Raw genomic sequence first — 22,502 nt, 5'->3', positions numbered from 1 at the left:
TTAAAGGAGATTCCAATTACTAATTTTCACGTCTGTAACATCTTTAGTTTTTTAGATATAAGTATCCTCATGAGAAGAATTCAGCTCCTTTTTAACTCTACCCCCCCCCCTTAAAGTTGGTTTTCCCCACCCACAAAATGTGTGCAAATTTTCACGTCTGCAACATGTTAAGATTTTGAGATATACTGTAGATATGCTAATTTTAAAAATTCACCCCCTTTTTCAGTTACCCTTAAGTGGATTTTCCAAAAAAAAATTTGTTTCTTTACATTTACAGAAAATTCCAAATACCACTTTTCAAATCTGTAATATGTTACGTGTCTGAGATAATTTGCAGATATAGTCTTTTTAAAAATTAACCCCGTTTGTCACTCCTGTTCCCCCCTATTCATCGAATTATCCAAAAACAAAAGAATATGAGTTTATTTTATTTTCAAAGGAGATTCCAAATTTCAATTTTCATGTCTGTAATATCTTCAGTTTTTGAGATATAACTCTCCTCATAAAAGGTGTTCAACCCCTTTTTCCCCATTTTCACCCCCTTAATAGGATTTTTCAAAAACAAAAAAATACACGTTTCCTTATTTTTAAAGGAGATTCCAAATACCAATTTTTATGTCTGTAAACTTTTAAGTTTTTGAGATATTAGATATCCTCATTTTAAAAGTTCACCCCCCTTTTCACCCCCTTAGTGACGGAATATCCAAAAATCCTCTCTTAGCAAGCACCTACATGTTAATATGAATGTATACTCAAAATTTCATTCTTTATTTCCAGTACTTTTGGCTCGGCGATGATGAATCAGTCAGTCAGTCAGGACATGTTATTTTATATATATATAGATTATAGAAAGATATTCCTCACATCATATACACAGATTGTTTTTTGCATCATTAAGCTTTGGTGGCAAAAACTATTCCTGAAGGCCTAAAGAATGTAGTTGTTAAAATGGTTAATTGTGTTAAAAGTAGAGCTGAAAAGGTTATTTGCCAGGAAGCAGGACCTGTTCATGACACTCCAGTTTTTCATTCACATCGAAATGCATTGGCTGTCGAGAGGAAAGATACTTTGCAGATTTTATGAACTTAAAAATGAATTGTTACAAATGTTTGGTGCCCTCGTTAGTGACAAAAGATGGTGTTCCTGGTTTACCTGACTGATATTTGATTTATCTTAAGAAAGATATTTTCACATCAAGTGACAAGCTGAATGGGTGCAATTCAAAACGTGAAAAGGGTGGACTTGAGATGTTTTCTCATACAGCTGATTATGACATTTTTTCCAGTCTGATTTTAGAACATCTTTTTGTGCGGGAGGATAAAATGAAGCAATATTTTCCTTCTCTCAATGTGAACTAATGTGACTGGGTTTGCAATTACTACTGAGGACTCAAAACACAAGAAACGGAAGAGTTGACTGAACTTCAGGCTGTCGAACTTTGAAGCTCACATTTAAGGAAGGAATACTACTACAAATCTGGATTTTAGTGAAAAGTATATTCCCAGTGCTATCAGAACATGACATATCTGTACTACTTCTGTTTCTGTTTTCAACAACATATCTGTGCAAACAGGGATTTTCGGCACTGACCAATGTAAAAAATAAGGAATGTGATTGAATTGCGAGTGTTTGAGTTTGCTGTTCCTTCATGCACTGAACAATTGTGTAGAAGTAGAAAAGCCTCTGTTTCACACTAAACTGCAACAGTAGTATAATATTATTGATGGAGTTCTCAGTTTCTAAATTTTGTATTGCAAGTATTTTCAGTTCTCTAGGATTAATAAATAATATTTAATACAAAAACCCCTGTTCTAAGATTTTATATTATTGCTTTTAATTGTATTTTTTCGTTCCTTCGTATAAACCGTGCAGATCCAGTATAGTTCCGGAGTGAAGCCCGCCATTTGAAGACCTCACATTTAATAAAGGTAGCTTTAAACACTCATCTGACTGATTGGGTTTAATGCTTCTGAATGACTCGATGTTCAAAGTAAAGTCATTGCAAGATGACAAGTCACATGACAAGTTCATTGACTTTACAAATTGGAAAATTCGGTTCTTATTATAGATCGCAGGAATACTCCAAAATTTATGAAATTACCATCTGTTACAAATTTTATTGACAGAATGGATCTACCTAAAGCTCGGATCATTACGAGTTTGGCATATTGAGAGTACAGAATGTTTGTGTGAAAACACGAACATTGGACAACAGGTTCCAAGGCTGATATTGCTAGAATTGTAGAGCACATCCCAACATGTTTTGCAATGGTGACAAAGGAAAACAAGAACTCTCTTGCCCATTCATGCTTTACTTAATGACTTATAACAAAGTAACAGTCTGATGCATTAAAGTACACTTTAACTTTAGCTTGACTCACTAAAGGTTAATTTTTTTGGTATCATTTCCTAGACAGTAGTTTGTAGCCCCACGATTAATGAGATAACACCCCAATGGATTGGTGTTGTTAACATCTCTTCTCACCTTTAGATTGAGCACATTAGATTCTGTGATTTCATGCTTTAAATATTGGGTCTCCAAGTTGTATGATAATTTCTTCTTGGTGGATAATTTCAGTTACCTGTAAGAAATTTGTTCTTTATCATATACCTCCACAAGATCTGCACATTAGAATTTAACCTTACATTGGTGTCAATCATTTCATTTTATTTAACCATATATAACTTTTTTCAATGCTAGGAATAAAACATTTGACTTATTAAATTACCATAATGAGTTCACTGATTTTACAAATTAGAAAATTTGGTTCTTATTATAGATCACAGGAATACTTCAAAATTTGGAAAATATCTCTCTGATAGACAGAAATATTACTGAGAATTTTTTGCCTTTCAAAATGTTCCGAGTAGAAATAATTAGTGATTTTTCAGCTCGTGGTTTGTGAGCGCTTGTAAAAAGCAAATGTCATTTTTTATGCTGATCACCTGAAATGTGAAATGTACCTGAGGACAGTTGTGAAACATTTGCACTCAGTCTTGTCTGCAGTCTGCACTGATGACCTCTTTCATGTTGGTTTTTCTGTCAACAGATTTATGTGAGAAATTGTATTTTCTTGTACTCGGTGAAATCATACTTATTGTGCTTCTGTTTGTTTACAGATTTCACAGGCCATGACAATTGCAACGGCTAGGATGGGTGAAGTGTTGTGTAAGAGGTAGAACGAGTGGTCCGGGATGAAAGCAAACGAACTGCAACGTCCAGTCAACGAACAGACATTTATCAAACGCTTTGTGAAAGTTTAACACAGATGTGGTTATTTTTCTTCAAGTGAAAAAGAATAAGTCACACTGTTGAATACACTTTGATATATTACTAGAACAGAAAGTCTGTGTCTGTATAATAAAGATAAATTTTAATATTGCTGTGTCAGTGATGATGTATTAAGTCATTTAACAGCCCAGCCATTACAGGCTTCAAACACAGTGCATTTTTGAGCACAATGTACGAGACACATATTTTTCTGTTGTTTGGAAATGGAGCCAGGACTTCGTGATAATTCAAGAATGAAAGAGAGGGGGGTGGGGGGTGGGGAATAAAATCCAGTGGATGGTGCCATGGATGAACCGTGATTCCATAAATGTATTCTGTTACAAGAAGAGGGAATCTAATATGTATGAAATACAGTAAAACTCGCTTAAGAATTTGAGTATTTCTAATATTAGCTCTTTATCCATTGTATACATATCCCTGTCCCTTAGTAATTTTGCCAATCACGTTGCTGGGTCCAGTGGTGGCTTATGATTGGCATTCATGTTAATGAAGGGAATTCTCAGGTATTTTAAAAGCAGTTTGGAGGTTTTTAGCCATAACAGTTCATTTTACCCACATGAAAGTGATTTTTTTTTTTTTTTTTTTTTTAATTGCTAGGTATGGTGATATTTGTTTAGAAATTCAACACTTTAGATTTTAAAAGTTATTTTTTCATTTTCACTGATTGTAACAACATGCAAATATGTTGTTAATTGTTTTAGTTCTACAAGATAATAATTGTAATAACAGTTATCAACTTAGCTAAAGGAAATATTCATCCAGTTAGAATAAAATGTGGTGATTGAGTTTAGCTTGTTTAAGAAAAGGGGAAAGTTAAGAGTGTAGAAATATTTTAATGTTAGTTTTATTGTGCAGTTTTCAGTTTTAAACTAGAAAAGAATATAGATTATATTTAAAATGTGGGTGGTTTTATGCAGAAATGAAAAATTAACTCTACTTTTTATTCTTAGTTCAAAATCTAGTGAATGTGCGGTAAAATACAATTGATATGTCTTTGAGGAAATTTTTCAGAAAATCACCATCTCTTATTATTCCACTGATTTATAAAAGGGAGCATGAAATTTGGAAACACTGATGTAAAACATCTGTTGTAATTGCTGCAGAACACATGAGACCGGGTAGTTATGTATCTGTGACCTGGTTTTGGAAACCCTTATTGAACATTCATTATTAGTATGTTGTTGGATGAATTTACACTTGATGGGAAATTCTAAGGCATTTTGTTGACGTGAACTTTTAAAGTCATTATTTGTTTTGTTCAGGGCCTTTTAAATACTAAGTTGTGCTAGTCATTTCAGCATTTTTGTGGAAAATCCAGAATCCCTTCATTATTTCCCCTTTAGATGTAAGTGACATGAATTTGTTCTGAAATATACTAAGTTACTTCGTAGAATAAGGCAAGTAATTAGTAAAGCCAAAACCAGCCTAATTTTCTCTAGCTCTTTAGATGTTTGTTACCTGCACAAAGAAATCGTTGCGGCTGGCAAACAAATTGTTCGGAAAATAAATCCTTGGTCGTGGACATGATGGGAAGGCTTGCACTGAAAATTTTGTGATCATGATGCTAAGATGTCCGTCTGAACATGGGATGTGATGTACTTTAAATGTTCAGTGAGATTTATTTTGTTTATATTTATGTATTTTTATGTTACCCTTTTATGTGCATTGAGCTTGCTTCACAGCCGTGAAGTTCATGATAGGAGAGATACTCAGTTGTAACCTTTCTGGTATTTTCATATAATTTACTATAATATTCTCTTTTCATTTATAATTTCTTAATAGGGTTTTACTGTGTCTATAGGGCCATTCACATGTCTTTATAAATGATACGGTAATTCTATTTTCAGTTATGTAAATATGACTATTCAGTTCAATTTCTAATTAAATTGTTCCAGGCAAGAGATTGTAGAGATCATCTAAATTTCCAAATTTGTATATAGTTTATTGAGTAAATTGATCGCATTCCTGACATGAAATTTTATATATAAATAAATAAATAAATAAATGTTGCCAAATAAATGATGTGTTTTATATTAGCAGTAAACTTCTGTTAGTAGTAACAAAATAATAGTAATATTAATAATTATCAATGATATTATTATTATTATTATTATTATTATTATTATTATTATTATTATTATTATTATTAAATATAAATTCTGAAAAATAAAATGCATTTCAATTTTTTATTTTGTCTAATGTTTTTTCCTTATTTATACTTCTTTTAGTTGTGAACTCTGTTGATCTAATCATGTGCCAAAATCTGTCTTATTTGTTCATTTTGTATTTTACAAAATATTACTTTAATGGACAAATTATCCTTGTTTTTATGTTTTAATTACAGAAGCATGTTTATTTCTTGCTTAACATTTGTGATATGTTGTAGATCATCAGGAAATCAAGGAGGGTTTACAAAATTGAATTTTAAAATCAATCTGGGAGTGAACTATGAGAAGAATATATGTCATTTTTATCGCAGTTACATCAGAGACACAAAATCACTGAAGTCTCCTGCATTGCCTCCTACATACAGGCAGCACTTCCTATCTTCTTGGCATCTCAGTAACATATTATGAGGATATTTTTCCCAACTTATACAGATTGATTGTGCACCTTGCGTCCATGTGGAGTTGAGGGTTACAAAAATTGCTCAGGGCTGTTCAAAACTGGGGTTTTCTCCAAGATGTAGGGTAAGCTTGAGTGTTGTGACAGGTAATTTTGTTGCCAGTCTTCATTCCACGAGTCAAGGATGTTGAAATTGACCTTCTAAAAAAGCCTGTTGTTATGGAAGTGGCTGGATGTCTAGATCTCGGTCTGTTACACTCCACAAGTTATATAATCATCAATTTCAGAGAGTGTGTATTCTTATATTCTTGGAAAAGAGCGTAAGGGGTTGGTAAAACAAATATCGCAGCGTATCTGTTAGCGAACCCCAGGCTGTGCCACACAGTTTATGCTTGGCAGCTGTCTTTATTAGATGTTTCTCGCAGGAACATGTCCCATCCCGACCAGCGTAACATTTTAGTATTTTGATTTTGTGTTGTCATGGAGTTTTTCCCATGGAGTAAATGTTGTGCGCTCTGTTGGAGAGGTGGAAACGTGCCACTTCTGCAGTCTCCATTTGCAAAAGTAGATTAGATGGTGCCGAGTGGCCATATCCGAGTTGTCTGCATATCTGAACTTTTCGTTTGAAGCATATCAAGTATGTAGATTGGAAACAAGGGGAGCAAGGATGAAACCTCGCCATGTGGGTTTGGAGAACTTCCTATAGTAAGAGGGGAAGTTCTTCCAACAAGCATATTGTCAATTAATGTTATTTTTCTACACGCAATAGGCTAGAATCGTAGGCTGCTCTTGGGTCTTTGAAGGAGACTGACAGGACATGATTGACACAGTTTCGTGCAACTCGCCACAGAGGAATTCTCTGATTCTCCTTTCAAGGAGCTTATGTCACGGATAAGTAACAGTTAAAGCAGTATGCATGTATGAATTCATGCTTCATATACAAATAACAGGAATACAACATTTTTACGAGAGATTTTATTTGTTAAGAATGATGCCATTCAATTCAATTATTGTGACTAACCCACTAACTGCTTGAATGTGTTCCATGGCTTCTGCAGCACATGGGATAGGCCTTTCCTTGGCTTCTGGAGATTCGTCCTTTCCATCGCTAGGGTACTCAACTTGGCTGTTGTCGACGATTTCAGAAGGAACTTCTGCATAGGTCAGTTTGCCACGCTGCCATCTTGATCCACACAGATGAAGTCCTCATGGGAGATGGCTGGATCCAGATTAAAGCTCTCCCAGCATCAATAGCTGCCATGGCATCAGTCACAGTTTCATGATTCCCCCCCATTTCTTTCCCTATGAATTCTTTGGCTTTCTTAAAGTAATTCTCAATGGTTTTAGCTGTCACTTTGTCCCATGCTTGTTTACACATTAGTGAAGCTTGCAGAAGAAAAATCTTCTGGCCGACAATATCTCAACCAGCAATCGTCTATAGGTATGTTCCAATTCGTTTTGTTATTACCTGATCGATGGGCTGAACAACTGACATCATATTAGCTACACAAAAAAAAAAAAAAAAGCCTCTCCACATTCTCCAAAATGGGAATACAGTTGCGAGCTATCTATGAAAAGAGGAATCTGACAATTTTGTTTCCCAAACTTCTTGATCCACTTTTTAAAGGCAATTTTTCGGAAATCTCCCTTGGTATCAAAACTTTTCTTATTAGATTCATAGTCCATTGGCTTTCATTCCACATTTTAAAATCACCTGTAATAATATGGCGGAAGAACGGTTAGAATGCGCTCTCAGAACACTGGAAAATATCGCGGAAACAGGAGGTTACCTGAAAAGAGAATCAAAAGAAGACATCCAGAAAGCGGTGAATGTCATCAGAAACTGTTTTAAAGAAATAAAAAGGTCTCTTGATGATAAGATCGGAATTGGTGATATAGCACAAAATGAGGTTAGGGAAAGGAAAACAGGTCATGCGCTCCAAGGAAGAGACAGCTGCCTCATGGTACAAGTGGCGTCATCTGCTGGCACAAGGGATAATGAGACGGGAAGCAGCGTGCGCACAGTGACATCTGTTGACCAACCGATCGAAGCACGTGAAGATGACAACAGCAACCATCAACTAGCGCCGCCTATTGACACCATACACAAGGAGGTGGGCAGGAGACTGCGCCTAGTGACATCTACTAGCCGACCAGCTGAAGTACACGAAGACAGCGATTACTGACATCTGTTGGCCAAGCAGCTGGAATAAAACAAAAAGAATATACATACAAAGGAGAAGACGGCCAGCACACTCAAAACACGAAGATGCGGACAGAAACCAGAGCAGGACGACACCTACAGACCGACCAGCTGAAATATGTGTAGATATTGGCAGTAACCAGTGACCACTGACATCTGCAGGCCAACTGGACAAAACACAACAGACCGAAGACCCCATTGACAGACGGAGCCTAGAGGCACATGACGGTCGAACACCTAAGACAGACGCAAACACAAAAATGGAAAAACAAATCACGGAAAAAGTAAACCACCAGATACAAATTATGATAGAAAACCTCTCAAACAAAATCAGAAAGCTGATTAAAGATGAAATTAAAAACCCAATGCAGCAGGATACAGAACCCCAACGGCCCACGACAATAGAGTTAGAACTTACCATGCAACTCGAAGAAAGTAGCATTGGGAGAGGCGAGGACAACGAGGGCTTTACCATAAAACAGGGGAGAAAGCGCAGAGAACGACAGTCTCTAGAAGGAAACGCAGAGACAAATAGAACCGGCAACAACCCCATAACCGGAAACCTCACGGAAGCAGAAGACCGACAACCCAGAAACTTACAAGTCGCCAGCAGAACACCCACTCCCTCTCTAAAATAGGAAGAGGAGAAAAGACAAGCAGACTAAAGCCTGCAGTGAAACTATACTGGCTTTTTCTGGGTCGCCTGGATGAGAGGACCACACCCGAAGACATCACGGAACACCTAAAAGAGAAAGGCATCAAGGAAGTAAAAGAATGCATGGAATTACATACCAGAGGAAGAAACAAATGCTTCAAACTTGCAGTCGACAAACGCACCAAACACGAAGTTGAAAGGGAGGATTATGGCCTAAAGGAGTAATCTTCCGACCATATCAATTTCGCAATTGACTACAATCGAAGAAGAAAAGTGACGTCAAAATCACATTATGGAACGTGGAAGGACTAAAATCTCTTCTAAATATTTTACCAGACGACATAATATCCAGTAATGACATTCTGATTTTCTGCAAAACCCTTTTACAAGAACCTTGGAACATACATGGTTTCCACACCGCACATGCCTTGGCCAAAGCCGGGCCAAAAGGAAGACCATCAGGTGGGGTCTCGTGCTACTATAATCCAGCACTAGGACAAGCAGTTCACATAGAGACAAGAGAAAACACCGTAATAGTACAATTTAAAAAATCTTCAAATCGTAGGAATCTATATAAGACCCCAGTGCTCAGCAGACGAAGTAATAGAAATCATAATGACTGCACTGAACGAAACTGACCCAGAGATTCCAACCCTGCTGGCAGGAGATCTAAACTGCCGAATAGACAGACCGAACAACAAATCAGAGGCACTATTTGAACTATTGGAAGAGGAAGGCTTCATCATCAGCAGCGAAGCACAGGATAAAACATACATCTCCCACAATGGCTCGAGCACTATAGACCTTGTATTCTACCGCGGAAACGACCTAAAGCTCAAAACCATAACTACCACCACAGAGTCAGCAGGCACACCTATAAGGAAACATCTCCCAGTAAGAGCAGAATTCCAGATAATATCGACGGAGGGAACCACACAAAATGAGCAGCGATGGATGCCAAGAAAAATAGTTCCCGATCTGCTAGTTCAGAACATAAACGTAGAAGAAATACTGAACACAATAGAAAGGGGAAACATTGATCTTGCACTGAGGAACCTAACTGAATCTCTGATGCAGTCTGCATCCCCAAAACCAACAAAGAGGAAAAGCAAATCCTGGTTCGACAGTGAATGCTACACAACACGGAACCTGGTCCTGGAAAAACTGAATGACCTGAAAAAAATAGACACAAACGACGACACTCTAAGGCTCAACTATGTACACGTGAGAACGAGATATACCTTGCTCCTGAAGGCTAAGAAACAACAGTATACCCAGGCCAAAGAAGAAGAATTAATATGAGAAACAGAAGCAAAACCCTACAAAGTCCTAGAGCCACGGAGAACCAAGGTGACCCCAAGTATCTCAATGACAATATGGGAAAACCACTTTGCAAATATACTTCAGAAGAAGAAAATGCAATACCATGCCAAAGGAAGTACCTCGCTAACGGAAGAAGAAAGAATAACAGAAGACTAAGTTTGGCAAGCAATTGAAAAGAGCAAACCTCGAAAGGCAGCTGGCCCAGACAATATCTCGAACGAGCTGATGAAAGGATCAATGATATATACCATTAAGATATGGACAACCCTATACAAGTGCCTAGAAATCATGGACACCCCTGAAGTATGGAGAGAATCGAAGGTCAAGGTGATCTACAAAGGGAAAGGACCACAAGGCACCCCAGAATTCTACAGAGGGATAGCCCTGGAATGTGCAGCATTCAAGATAATGAACAACATCTTACTTAAAAAGATCCACGACAACATAATGGCAGTTATACCTCGGGAACAGTACGGCTTTACTCCCTGAAGATCAACTATACAAGCGGTGGGACACGTACTCCAATTCATAAGCGAAGCCCTGGCTAAACCCAAAGGCCATGCATATGCAGCATTCGTTGATTACAAACAAGCTTTTGACGGGGTAAACGGGGATAGAATACTGGAAAAACTTAAAGGCTGTGTTAGACGAAGAAAGTCAGATCTTTAAGTTCATAGCAAGCATCTCCCCGAGAAAATACAGTCAGAATCCACAATGGCCTAATCCAATCCAAAGGAACCCAGCAAACAAACGGAGTACTCCAGGGGGATCCTATAAGCCCCATTATGTTTAACGTACTTACCCATGATGTGATACAAAGGATACAAACAGAAGAAGTGAGGATGTGGTTGTACGCTGATGACATGATCCTGCTCTCAGAAAGAAGAGAGCCCCTGCAAGAAGCCATAAACAAATTGGAAGAGTGGTCCCAAGAAAATTACCTAGTTATAAATAAGGAAAAGACAAGAATAATGAAATTCAGAAAAGGAGGAAATTTGGCTAACACTGATAGATTCACTTGCGGGGAAGAAGTACTAGAAATAGTCAAAAGGTACAAATACCTAGGACTCTCACTGCAAGCACATTGAAGACAGAGCTGTAAGAGCAATAAAGGTGACTTTCGAGATAAATTGAATCTACTATTTGTCACAACAGCCCTGAGACTATTCGACATAAAGATTGCTCCCATTGCCTCATACGGCATACAGCTTATATCGAATCACCTCACGTACTCGAATCTGAAGCGATTAGAGGGAATTAAAATAGCCTAGCTGAAAAGAATGCTCTGTGTCTCAAAATACACGCAAAACAGAATAACGTATATCCTCGCAGACACAACCTTCTGATGAAAGCTCATAATCTGATACCAACACCACAAAGCACCAGATTCCTAGAAGACAGGCGACAGAAAGCGAGGGACATCAATCCCGGATTCCTCACCACCCCAGCGATGACGAGCAAGGAATGGAAAAAGGCCATCTACCAACTGCGCCATTTATATACGAGAGTGGCAGCCCGAATATACCACAGCCCTACGATAGATGTCAGTGCACCATGCAACGCATATCATATCATTGAGTGCAAAGACAGGACATTGACTTTGTCACACTATGCAAATGATGCTACTTTCGTTTAATTAATTAATACCTTGTACACAATGTGTTTAATAAATTATATATAGAAAAACATGGATGAGCTGATTTCAGATCATCAGTAATGGCAGCTTTTCAGAACAACTGATATTTCTCCAAATAAGAATGTAACTCGGCCCCCATTGTATCATTCACCTTTAAAGAATTTTGTCAGAAAAGCACTTACAAGAAAAGATCTTTCTCATTCATGTTGAAAATGTTTCTTGGTTCTCTGTCCTGATAATTTTTACCATGTCTTTTTTTTTTTTTTTTTTTTTTTTTTTTTTCAATCTTGTGCTGCAAGCATGTCAACAGCACCACTTTCACCACTTACAGCTTTGAAATAAATCTCATCCCACTCTTTGAATCCATCCAGCAATCCAGAGGTGAAATCTTCATTCAGCTTATGCTCTTAAAAGAGTGTCACTCACTGGAACTCGTCCACGTCTGGGTTGTCCGGTAATCTTGATATTTTCCCACACTCACTCTCGCTTCTCAAAACATTTTCTTTATTTGTTAAAAAAACATTGACCATGTGTTAGCAGAAATTCCAAAATCCATAGCAATTTCCAATTTCTCTCTAACTCCCTTTTCCACTTCCTTTAATGTTAATGACTTACAATTTCATGACTTGGACAATGGCCGTAGAGGGAGTGAGGGAGAGGACACTAAGCACATTCCAGTGCTGCCTCTCCTGTTCCTGGGCAGCTGCGAAGAAAACTTTGTAAAAACTACGTAAAAAATTCAAATTAACCAAAACAAAATTAGAAATATCCATGATTTCTTAACTTTGTGTAAATACAGAATTCTAGGGATCAAACAAAATGTTTGAATTAAACATGAATTAGAATTATCCAAGTTCCACTGCAATTGTTCATTTATAGTTTTCTAAGGGTTATATTCATGTTTGACAGACTGACAAGCTTACAAATTATGTTAGATTATTATTAAGGATCTTAAAAGAATAATGAAACTGATACAAATACTGTTACTGAGCTCGATAGCTGCAGTGCGGCCAGTATCCAGTAATCGGGAGATACTGGGTTCGAACCCCACTGTCGGCAGCCCTGAAGATGGTTTTCCGCAGTTTCCCGTTTTAACACCAGGCTGTACCTTAATTAAGGCCACGGCCGCTTCCTTCCCACTCCTAGCCCTTTCCTGTCCCATCGTCGCCATAAGACCTATCTGTGTCGGTGCGACGTAAAGCCAATAACAAAAAAAAAAAAAAAAAAAAAATTACTGTTGAGTACTTAGTGAGCTGATGAGAAGAAGCTGTGAAATTATACAAATTCAGAAACTGATGAATGTAAAATAAACGTGTGAATGTGTAAACTTGCTCAAGGAGTGGGAACTGTTTCTAACCAGGTAGAGAGAGGTTGGATATATTTGTATCCTGGAATTAATTCCTCCAGTACAGATGAAATGTTTACTTGGGTACCATGGGAACACACATCATCTGTTTGGTCTTGCAGGCCAGTTTGAATGTCTACATGTTGTATGCTCAATTTTACTCATTTTACTGTATACAGTTTTACGAAGTGATGCAAATGATTCCACACAACTGTATAAACAAAGCATTAGGCCCACTGGGAGGTAGCGTTGCTCACACGTGCCTCTTGGGTGGTGCTAACTGAGCAACAGCGAAAACAGGCAGCCAGACTATCCACAGGATCTCCCGGCAATGACATATTTTCGACGAAATAATAGAAACAGTTCTTCTCAGAACTCACTGACGAGAAACATTGGTCCCTATATCAGACTCCTACAACTGAATGTCGAGAGCATTAGCAAGGCAAAATGTGACTATTTGTCGAAATTCCTGTTGGACAATAACGTCAACATTGTCGCCATTCAGGAAACTCGTGTTTCCAACGAAGAAGCATTCCGAAGCAGAGGTCGAATTCCTGGATATACTGGCCTTGGTGCAACTTATCACGAGGTATATGGTATTGCTACGTATGTTCGGAGCAACCTAAACAAGGCTTCACTAATATCTGTTAATGTGGAGGAAGATATACATACGGTTGTCATACAAGTGCATGATATCACTATAACAAATGTTTATAAGCCACCTAAGACACCGTATCCTGATATTGTCTTACAAACTGCAGAACATCCTGCAATTTATATAGGGGACCTCATAGTCACCATGAATTTTGGAAATACTCTGACAATGATGAGAATGGAAGTATGCTTGCAGAATGGGCTGAAGTGAACAATCTTCACCTAGTGTTCGATGCCAAAGATCAAGGTACTTTCAGGTCAACTGCGTGGAGCAAGGAATCTAATCCTGACTTATGTTTTGTTACCTGCAATGACAGAGGTTTCCTGATCAATGCCACAAGAAAAGTGATAGATGCCTTCCTCCACAGCCAGCACAGACCTGTAATAATACAAATTGGCTGCACGGTCCCTGTCATACGATCAACACCACATGCTCGATGGAACTTCCAGAAAGCTGACTGGGCAAAGTTTTCGAGGGAACTGGATAAGTGCATTCGCTGGATCCCTCCATCTCATAAGAACTACCATTGGTTCATCGGTGCAGAAACAACAGCTAAAAAGTGTATGCCAAGAGGATATCGAAAAGAATATATCCCAGGATATTCCAGAAAAGTAGTGACCAAGAGATAGCTACAGAACTTTTGACCAGCTTAGACATATCTCGAAGGCGGAAATGGACAGACACAGTAGAAAGTATGGACTTTACCCACTCAAGCAGGGAAGCATGGAGCCTTCTGAGGAGACTGCGAGGAAGTGGATCAGTATGCAGAAAACCTTCAGGAGTAACACCTGACCAAATTGCTTCCCACATCATTACCACATCAAGAGTGCCTCCCGACAAGAAACATACCAAACATATCAGACGGCAGCTTCGCGACTTGAAAAAGACAACATCTCTCTCATCTGAATATGCACGTCCCTTCACAGTTTTAGACATTGACGTGGAACTGAAGGACCTCAAACCTTTTAAGTAACCTGGTTTCGATGGCATCCATCCAGAATTTCTTATTCATTTGGGAGGATATGCTAAGAAATGGTTGGCAGAGTTCTTTACTGACATCCTGCTGACTGGTCAACTTCCATTGGAGTTCAAGAAGGCAAAGATAATTTCTATTCTGAAACCTGGCAAACCCAGCAACAAGGTAGAAAGCTATCAACCCATCGCCCTTCTTAGTTGCTGCTACAAACTTTTTGAAAAGTTGATATATAACAGAATAAGTAGCACAATCCTAGAGCATATTCCAGTTGAACAGGCAGGCTTCAGACCAGGACGTAGCTGCTGTGACCAAGTATTGTCTCTTACATCCTTCATTGAGGCAGGATATCAAATGAAGCTGAAAACATCTGTAGCATTTGTTGATCTTACTGCTGCCTTTGACACTGTATGGAGGGAAGGCCTTATCTACAAATTTCTTCGTATCATACCATGCAGAAAGATGGCTCAACTGATTAACAACATGTTAAGTGATCGGAAGTTCCAAGTAATCACTGGAAACAAGATAAGCAAAGAGAGGAAGCTAATCAACGGATTGCCCCAAGGATCAGTTCTATCACCATTATTGTTCAACTTATATCTCTCTGACCTTCCTGACACTTCATCCAGAAAATTCTGCTATGCCGACGACTTGGCTCTAGCTGTACAAGATCAGGTAATGGAGACGACTGAAGAGATTCTGACCAAAGACCTGTCTTTACTGGAAAATTACTTCAAAATCTGGAGACTTCAACCCAGTGTGAGTAAAACAGAAGTGTCTTGCTTTCATTTAAATAATCGTTTGGCGAACGTGAAACTGAATGTTAGTTTCAGAGGGAGAATTCTCCGTCATAACTGGAACCCAAAATACCTTGGTGTCATCTTGGACCGTACACTATCCTTCAAACAACACCTCCTGAACTTAGCACAAAAGTTGAAGTCTCGAAATAACATCCTTCATAAACTGTGTGGAAGTACCTGGGGATCTTCAGCAACCACTTTGCAATCTTCAGCCCTGGGTTTGGTGTATTCAAGTGCTGAGTACTGTCCACCTGTTTGGATGAACAGTCATCATACAAGGCTTGTTGACACCCAGCTTAATACCACAATGCGCATCATATCTGGCGTAATCACATCTACTCCAGTTCATTGGCTTCCACTGCTAACTGGTATAATGCCACCTGATCTACGCCGATCTAATGCCCTTATGAAGGAATTCCACAAGATCTCAAGAAATCCTAGTCTACCTGTGAATAGTGACCTGCCACTTCTGAATCTTTCTGCGTGATGCTGCTAACATGGATGCTAAGGATTTTAAATCTCTTGATGAGTGGAAAAGTAGATGGGAAGCAGCAACGGATGTGCGCCTTCATACCCTCTTCTCAGGTCCCAGACTTCCAAGTGGATCCCACCTTCCACGCAAGACCTGGACTGCCCTGAATAGAATCAGAACAGGATATGGTCGGTGCAGAGCCACTCTCCATAAGTGGAAAAAGCTACCTAATCCAGACTGTGACTGCGGAGCTCCACACCAAACTATTCGTCATATCATCAGGGAATGTAAGATTCGAGCCTACCACAGTGATGAAGATGACTTCCTGCTGCTAACTCCAGATGCTGCACGCTGAATTGAAGAACTAGATATTCAATTGTAAACCACAAATTACTTTGTTTCTCAGCTGTAAATATGTGTATGTATATTACTGATTATGTCTGTATAAGCCATATGCTAAATAATAATAATTAGGCCTACTAGTGCAAAATTGTCATTGAATTCCACTTTTAGCAGAACCATACCCACCAATTTTGTGAAATGGAGTTTATACATATTTTGTTTAATCACATTGTGTGGAGATGAAGTAGCAGATGTGCCTGCTGGTTGTCTAAATGTTAAGTGCTTTGTAAGACAGTATAAGTACAGTATGTATGAAAGTTGGATCTTTAATAGTGGCCACACTGCTGTAATTATGCCACATGCAATGGAACCTAACAATGTCACTGATAGCACACTCTAGTTACGTACCTGCCTTACATCACATCACACGCACGCGAACTGACCCTCATGTTAGCTGGCAGTCTAAAGTAGTGTTGTCACGGTGTTTTCCAAATGGGAACAACGGAGTTTGATAAAGATTGAACGTGCCAGAGGTCATACAGCATGACAGTGTTATCAAGGTCTTCAAGAGGCTTGCGAGGAATCTGTATTGCCTTACAGAACGGTGGCACCATGGGTAAAAGCCTTCAACGAGGGATGCCAAAATGTGGCAGACATGCCGCGTTACTGGACACTGATCGACGCCATACCGAGACACCAGATTAGTGCATACGACTGAAGGGATGCTTGGGAATGAGAAAAATTGCATCACGATGGGTTCCGCATGATTTGACGGAAATGCAGAAATGGTTATGATATGACGCTGCTCCTAACCACTTGGAGCGCTATGAGTGCAAAGGAGAAGCTTTCTTACGCCGTATCATTACGCTGGATGAGAATGGGCCAAATCGTACGAGCCACAACTGAAACGCCAATGTTAAGTGCTTTGTAAACAGTGTAAGTACAGTATGTACAAAGGTTTGAACTTTAATAGTGGCCACACTGCTGTAATTATACCACATGCAATGGTACCTAACAATGTCACTGATAGCACACTTTAGTTACATACCTGCCTTACCTCGCATCATGCGCATGCGAAGTGAGCCTTGTGTTAGGACAGTAAAACTTGGTTTCATGTATCTCTTTTGTATCAGTTGTCATTACATAGTTGCCACTATTAAAGTTCCAAACTTCATGTGTTGACTCATTGCGAGTCAGTGTCGGAAGGAACTTGTGAAGAAAAATACAGCATGCACCGGAGCCACCATTTCAAAGCTCCTGGAGAAACTCTTGATGAATCAATCTGTCCATTATTATGGAGGACACAAATAGGTCATTAACAGTGTCATTAAAATCTGTTTGAAGAGACTGGAAAAATAGTTTTCCACTTGTCAAATTGGTCCATGATTAAGTTGTTCCATACCGTCCATAGCGTCTACTGGATAGCTAATGGTTTGCCTAAATTTTAATGATTGCTACACAACCCTGAGCAACTAAATGTTAAAGCATGAGCCTAGTTTTGCCAACCTTGTACTAATTGTGGCCTTTCTATTGTCACTGAAAAGAAAGTATGTGCATATCTGTTCAAATCTGTTTTGACTCACTGCTTTAGATTGTATGGAGGTTTCTGCAAGGAAGGATTGTAATGGAAGCAAATATTCATTATATCCCTGCAACTCACATACCACACTTAACACTATCCTCCACCAGCATAACACGCAGTTACCTACACATGGCAGATGCCGCCCACAATCATCGGAGGGTCTGCCTTACAAGGGCTGCACCCAGCTAGAAGTAGCCACATGAAATTTTAAAAAGTTTTCGGAGACACCAAGGTGCCTGACTTTAGTCACACAGGAGTTCTTTTATCCGCCAGTAAATGTACCGACATGAGGCTGATGTATTTCAGCACCTTCAAATACCATCGGACTGAGCAGTGTGTGAAGTAAATCTACCGACAGCAGGCCGACGTATTTGAACACCTTCAAATACCGCCAGACTGAGCAGTATATGAAGTAAATCTACCCACATGAGGCTGACGTATTTGAACACCTTCAAATACCAATATAACTGGTCTGTTATTGGACATTATCAATTTTCCAGCTAACTCATTCCTGGTTGCCAGCATTTCGCCCCCGTTGCTAGGCTGGTCTTATCAGTTGGTACCTAGCACACCTACCAAGATGCTGGCTAGTGCATACCGTGGAGGCCACTGTGTAGGCTAATTGGAGCCACCGGCAGTGCCAATGCATTATGAGAGACTTTGTCTCATTACCAAAAATTGATGCCTGCTTGGCTATCAGATGATATAGATATTGATTCCCATAGGGAATCTGAAATATTTGTTCCAAATGAGTAAATTTATAATACCAATATAAATGGTCCGTTATTGGACATTATAAATTTTCCAGCTAACTCATTCCTGGTTGCCAGCATTTCGCCACCGTGAGCTAGGCTGGGCTCATCAGTTGGTACCTAGCATACCTACCAAGACACTGGCTAGTGCATACCGTGGAGGCCACTGCGTAGGCTAATTGTAGCCACACGGGGACGAAACGCTGGCAACCAGGAATGAGTTAGCTGGAAAATTTATAATGTCCAATAACAGACCATTTATATTGGTATTATAAATTTACTCATTCGGAACAAATATTTCAGATTCCCTATGGGAATCAACATCTATATCATCTGATAGCCAAGCAGGCATCAATTTTTGGTAATGAGACAAAGTCTCTCATAGTACATTGGCACTGCCGGTGGCTACAATTAGCCTACGCAGTGGCCTCCACGGCATTCTCGCATCGACTTCGCTATTGGGCATATCCAATCGCAGTTTCTCCTACTATTTTTGCTCGGCCGGGTTGCTCGTCAACTGTAATCAGCTCCCCCGCTGACCTCAAGAAGCAAGTGGCCGAACTCCTTACTGGATGTGTGTCATGTCCACCACAACCAATACAACGACTACCACGACCTCTGCCTTCACCCTTCAATGTCTCCCTCTCACAACTTTAACTTACTCCCATCCCTCCCCAGTAATGTCTTCATCTGTTCCCATTCTACCCACCTCTGAACGCCCCAGCCTTCTACGTATCCCACCTCGCTATTTTCAGGACCAGCGCATCACCGAAGCACCAGCCTCAACTGTCGCAACTGCCGCACAGCCAGCTTCATCACCGCCACCATCGCCTCAACCTACAATGTTTAGCTGCATCATTTGCGGCGTTGCCGCTACCATCACCGAAGGAGAAGTCTTACGTGAACTTCAAGCAACAGGCGTCCCAGCCCGGCGGGCGTTCCGCATCCTGAACTCGTCTGGTCCGACCACCGTAGTACACCTCCATATACCATCAGAAGACGCAGTCCACTGCCTCATCTCCAGTGGTGCACGCATCTACCGACGTCTTCATCCAGTGGAATTCTCTCGCTCCCCTCCTCACCCTTTCCCCAGACGTCTTTCCGTCGCTACACGCCCTCGCACCCGGCTAGCTCATCCTCCCTATCAACCTTGTCTCTACATACGCCCACCACTCCCCGCAACTCGTCCCTTCTTCCACCCTGCTCCACGTACAGATCTCCATCGACTCCTCACAACTTCCCTAAGTCACATCGCTGCAGCCCTCCAACTCCTCAACCCATTCTACCACCCTGGCACTCCCGTATAACACTACACACCCACTCTATCTCACATCTCCCTAGCCAAGAGACCCCACTATTCCTCCTCCATGACTTTGTAACATCGTTTTCCCATCATTCTCCTTCATCACACCTCACTCTCACTGCACATCTCCCAGCCCGAGAGAGCGTGTAACGCTTTGAGAGGCCTCCCCCGTCCTTCAGGCGGGGAATGTAAACTTATTTGACGATGCCTCCGTGGTATGCACTAGCCAGCATCTTGGTAGGTGTGCTAGGTACCAACTGATGAGCCCAGCCTAGCACATGGGGGCAAAACGCTGGCAACCAGGAATGAGTTAGCTGGATTATTTATGATGTCCAATACATCCAGTACCGCTGGACTGAGCAGTATGTGAAGTAAATCTACCGACAGGAGGCTGACATATTTGAACACCTTCAAATACAGCCGGACTGAGCAGTATGTGAAGTAAATCTACCGACAGGAGGCTAAAGTATTTGAACACCTTCAAATACTGCCGGACTGAGCAGTATGTGAAGTAAATCTACCGACAGGAGGCTGACATATTTGAACACCTTCAAATACCATCGGACTGAGCAGTATGTGAAGTAAATCTATCAACAGGAGGCTGACGTATTTGAACACCTTCAAATACCACCGGACTTAGCAGTATGTGAAGTACGTAGGTGGTTTGAAAAGTTCTCGGAATGTACTAGAATTAAGTATCTTACCTCAGTGGAACTGTAGACTAATGCATTTGGTCCAGCGATGTTCCAATGCCTTGATCCCATCTCGAAAATGAGATTCCTCCAGGCCTGCAAAATACCTCTCCAATTCGGCTGTCAGTTCTTCCCTTGTAGAAAATCTCCGTCCACCAAGGAAAATTTTCAGCTTGGGGAATAGATGATAGTCTGATGGTGCCAAATTAGGTGAATAAGGTGGATGTGGCAACAATTCGTACCCCAGTTCATGAAGTTTTGCCATGGCAATAACACTTGTGTGCGGCGGAGCGTTGTCCTGAAGAAAGATGACCTTTTTCCTTGCCAAACCAGGCCTTGTTTCGCGTATCTTTTCCTGTAGTTGGTCTAGGAGGTTTGCATAGTATTGCCTGTAATTGTTTGGCCAGTAGGAAGATAATCTGCCTTTTGCATCCCAGAAAACTGAGGCCATGATCTTTCCGGCCGAATGCACTGCCTTTGCTTTCTTTGGTAGTGGTGAATCAGCATGTTTCCACTGCTTTGACTGCTGTTTTGTCTCTGGGGTATAGTAGTGGACCCAAGTTTCATCTGTAGTCACAAACCACCACAAAAAATCTTGTTGGTTGCACTGAAAATGCGGCAGAATTTGTTCGGACATTTCCAATCTGGTGCGTTTATTGTCCAATGTCAAGAGCCGCGGCACCCATCTTGGGGATAATTTTTTCATACCCAATTCTTCGGTTAAAATATAATATACCCGTTCAGAAGACATCCCTACAGCTTCAGCAATCTCCCGCACTTTCAGTCGACGATCCTCCATGACCATTTTATGCACTTTTGAGATAAATTCTGGGGTCATAACACTTTTTGGCCGTCCACTACGCGGATCATCATCCAAGTTCTCGCGACCAAATTTAAACTCGCTGGTCCACTTGGCAACAGTTGAAAATGAAGGAGCAGAGTCCTCCAGTGTGTTCTGAAAGTCGGCATGAATTTCCTTTGCTTTCATACCTTTCTTTACAAAGTATTTAATCACTGCTCGAATCTCAGTTTTTTCCATTGTCACAAATCACTACGCGGGAATAACAACAAAGAGTCGTCACTACCACACTCCTGCAGCTAGAGCACTAACGCGCCACGTGTTCACTCAAAAAAAAGTATGTGTGATTATTGCGCAGGAACCTCATTGCTCTAGCACTGACATCTAGTGGTGATTCTGAGAACTTTTCAAACTGTCCTCGTAAATCTACCGACAGGAGGCTGACGTATTTGAACACCTTCAAATACTGCCGGACTGAGCAGTATGTGAAGTAAATCTACCGACAGGTGGTTGACGTATTTGAACATGTTCAAATACCATCGGACTGAGCAGTATGTGAAGTAAATCTACGGACTGGAGCCTAACGTATTTGAACACCTTCAAATACCGTCGGACTGAGCAGTATGCCAAGATGTGGAGATTGAATTCCAACTCAGCCAGGAGCACTCAATGAAAATTCACACTATTTAAAAACACAAATCGCCAACAAAGTATATCTCTTCATGGCAACCAGGTGAGTCTGGAAGAGAACCAAGTGCTAGGACCTCTCCCATTTTAATTCTTGTCATTGAATAGCTTGAGTAATAAGAAACTGTAATTATCACGTCTATACAGATGATAGACAAATCTAGACAACATGCTCATCCAAAAGACTGACGTACCGTAATAAATGCCACGAACAAAGACTTGAGATACCTACATTGTCCTGAACATTTTTTTGATTCTACGTAGATCACATATGGACCTAGGTGATTTTCATTGTACCTATTCCCTGCTGATATTGACTTTGAAGCTGCCTATTTGTTCTTGACTTTACTTGGGTGACAACCCAATATGTTTTCAAGGTTGGATAGATAATATCACTTCTCTTAAGCTTTTGTCGTCAGAATTGAA

The 22,502-nt window shown here is 40.1% G+C and overlaps 1 protein-coding gene across 4 annotated transcripts in view; it reads left to right on the top strand.

Moving 5' to 3' along the window:
• The window catches only part of LOC136864808 (phosphatase and actin regulator 2), a 1,136,936-nt gene extending 1,131,625 nt beyond the window's left edge, over nucleotides 1-5,311 (top strand). For all 4 annotated transcript variants that reach the window (XM_067142230.2, XM_067142231.2, XM_067142232.2 and 1 more), the window contains one exon: nucleotides 3,121-5,311. In XM_067142230.2, the coding sequence (XP_066998331.2) occupies nucleotides 3,121-3,136 (16 nt within the window). In that variant the 3' untranslated portion in view covers nucleotides 3,137-5,311. The remainder of the gene's footprint in view (nucleotides 1-3,120) is intronic.
• Nucleotides 5,312-22,502: the final 17,191 nt, after the last annotated feature.

This window comes from Anabrus simplex, chromosome 2 (genome assembly GCF_040414725.1).
Source record: "Anabrus simplex isolate iqAnaSimp1 chromosome 2, ASM4041472v1, whole genome shotgun sequence".
Lineage (NCBI taxonomy): Eukaryota > Metazoa > Arthropoda > Insecta > Orthoptera > Tettigoniidae > Anabrus > Anabrus simplex.
Note: the sequence above shows the minus strand (reverse complement) of the source record. Positions and strands in the feature narration are given on the sequence as shown.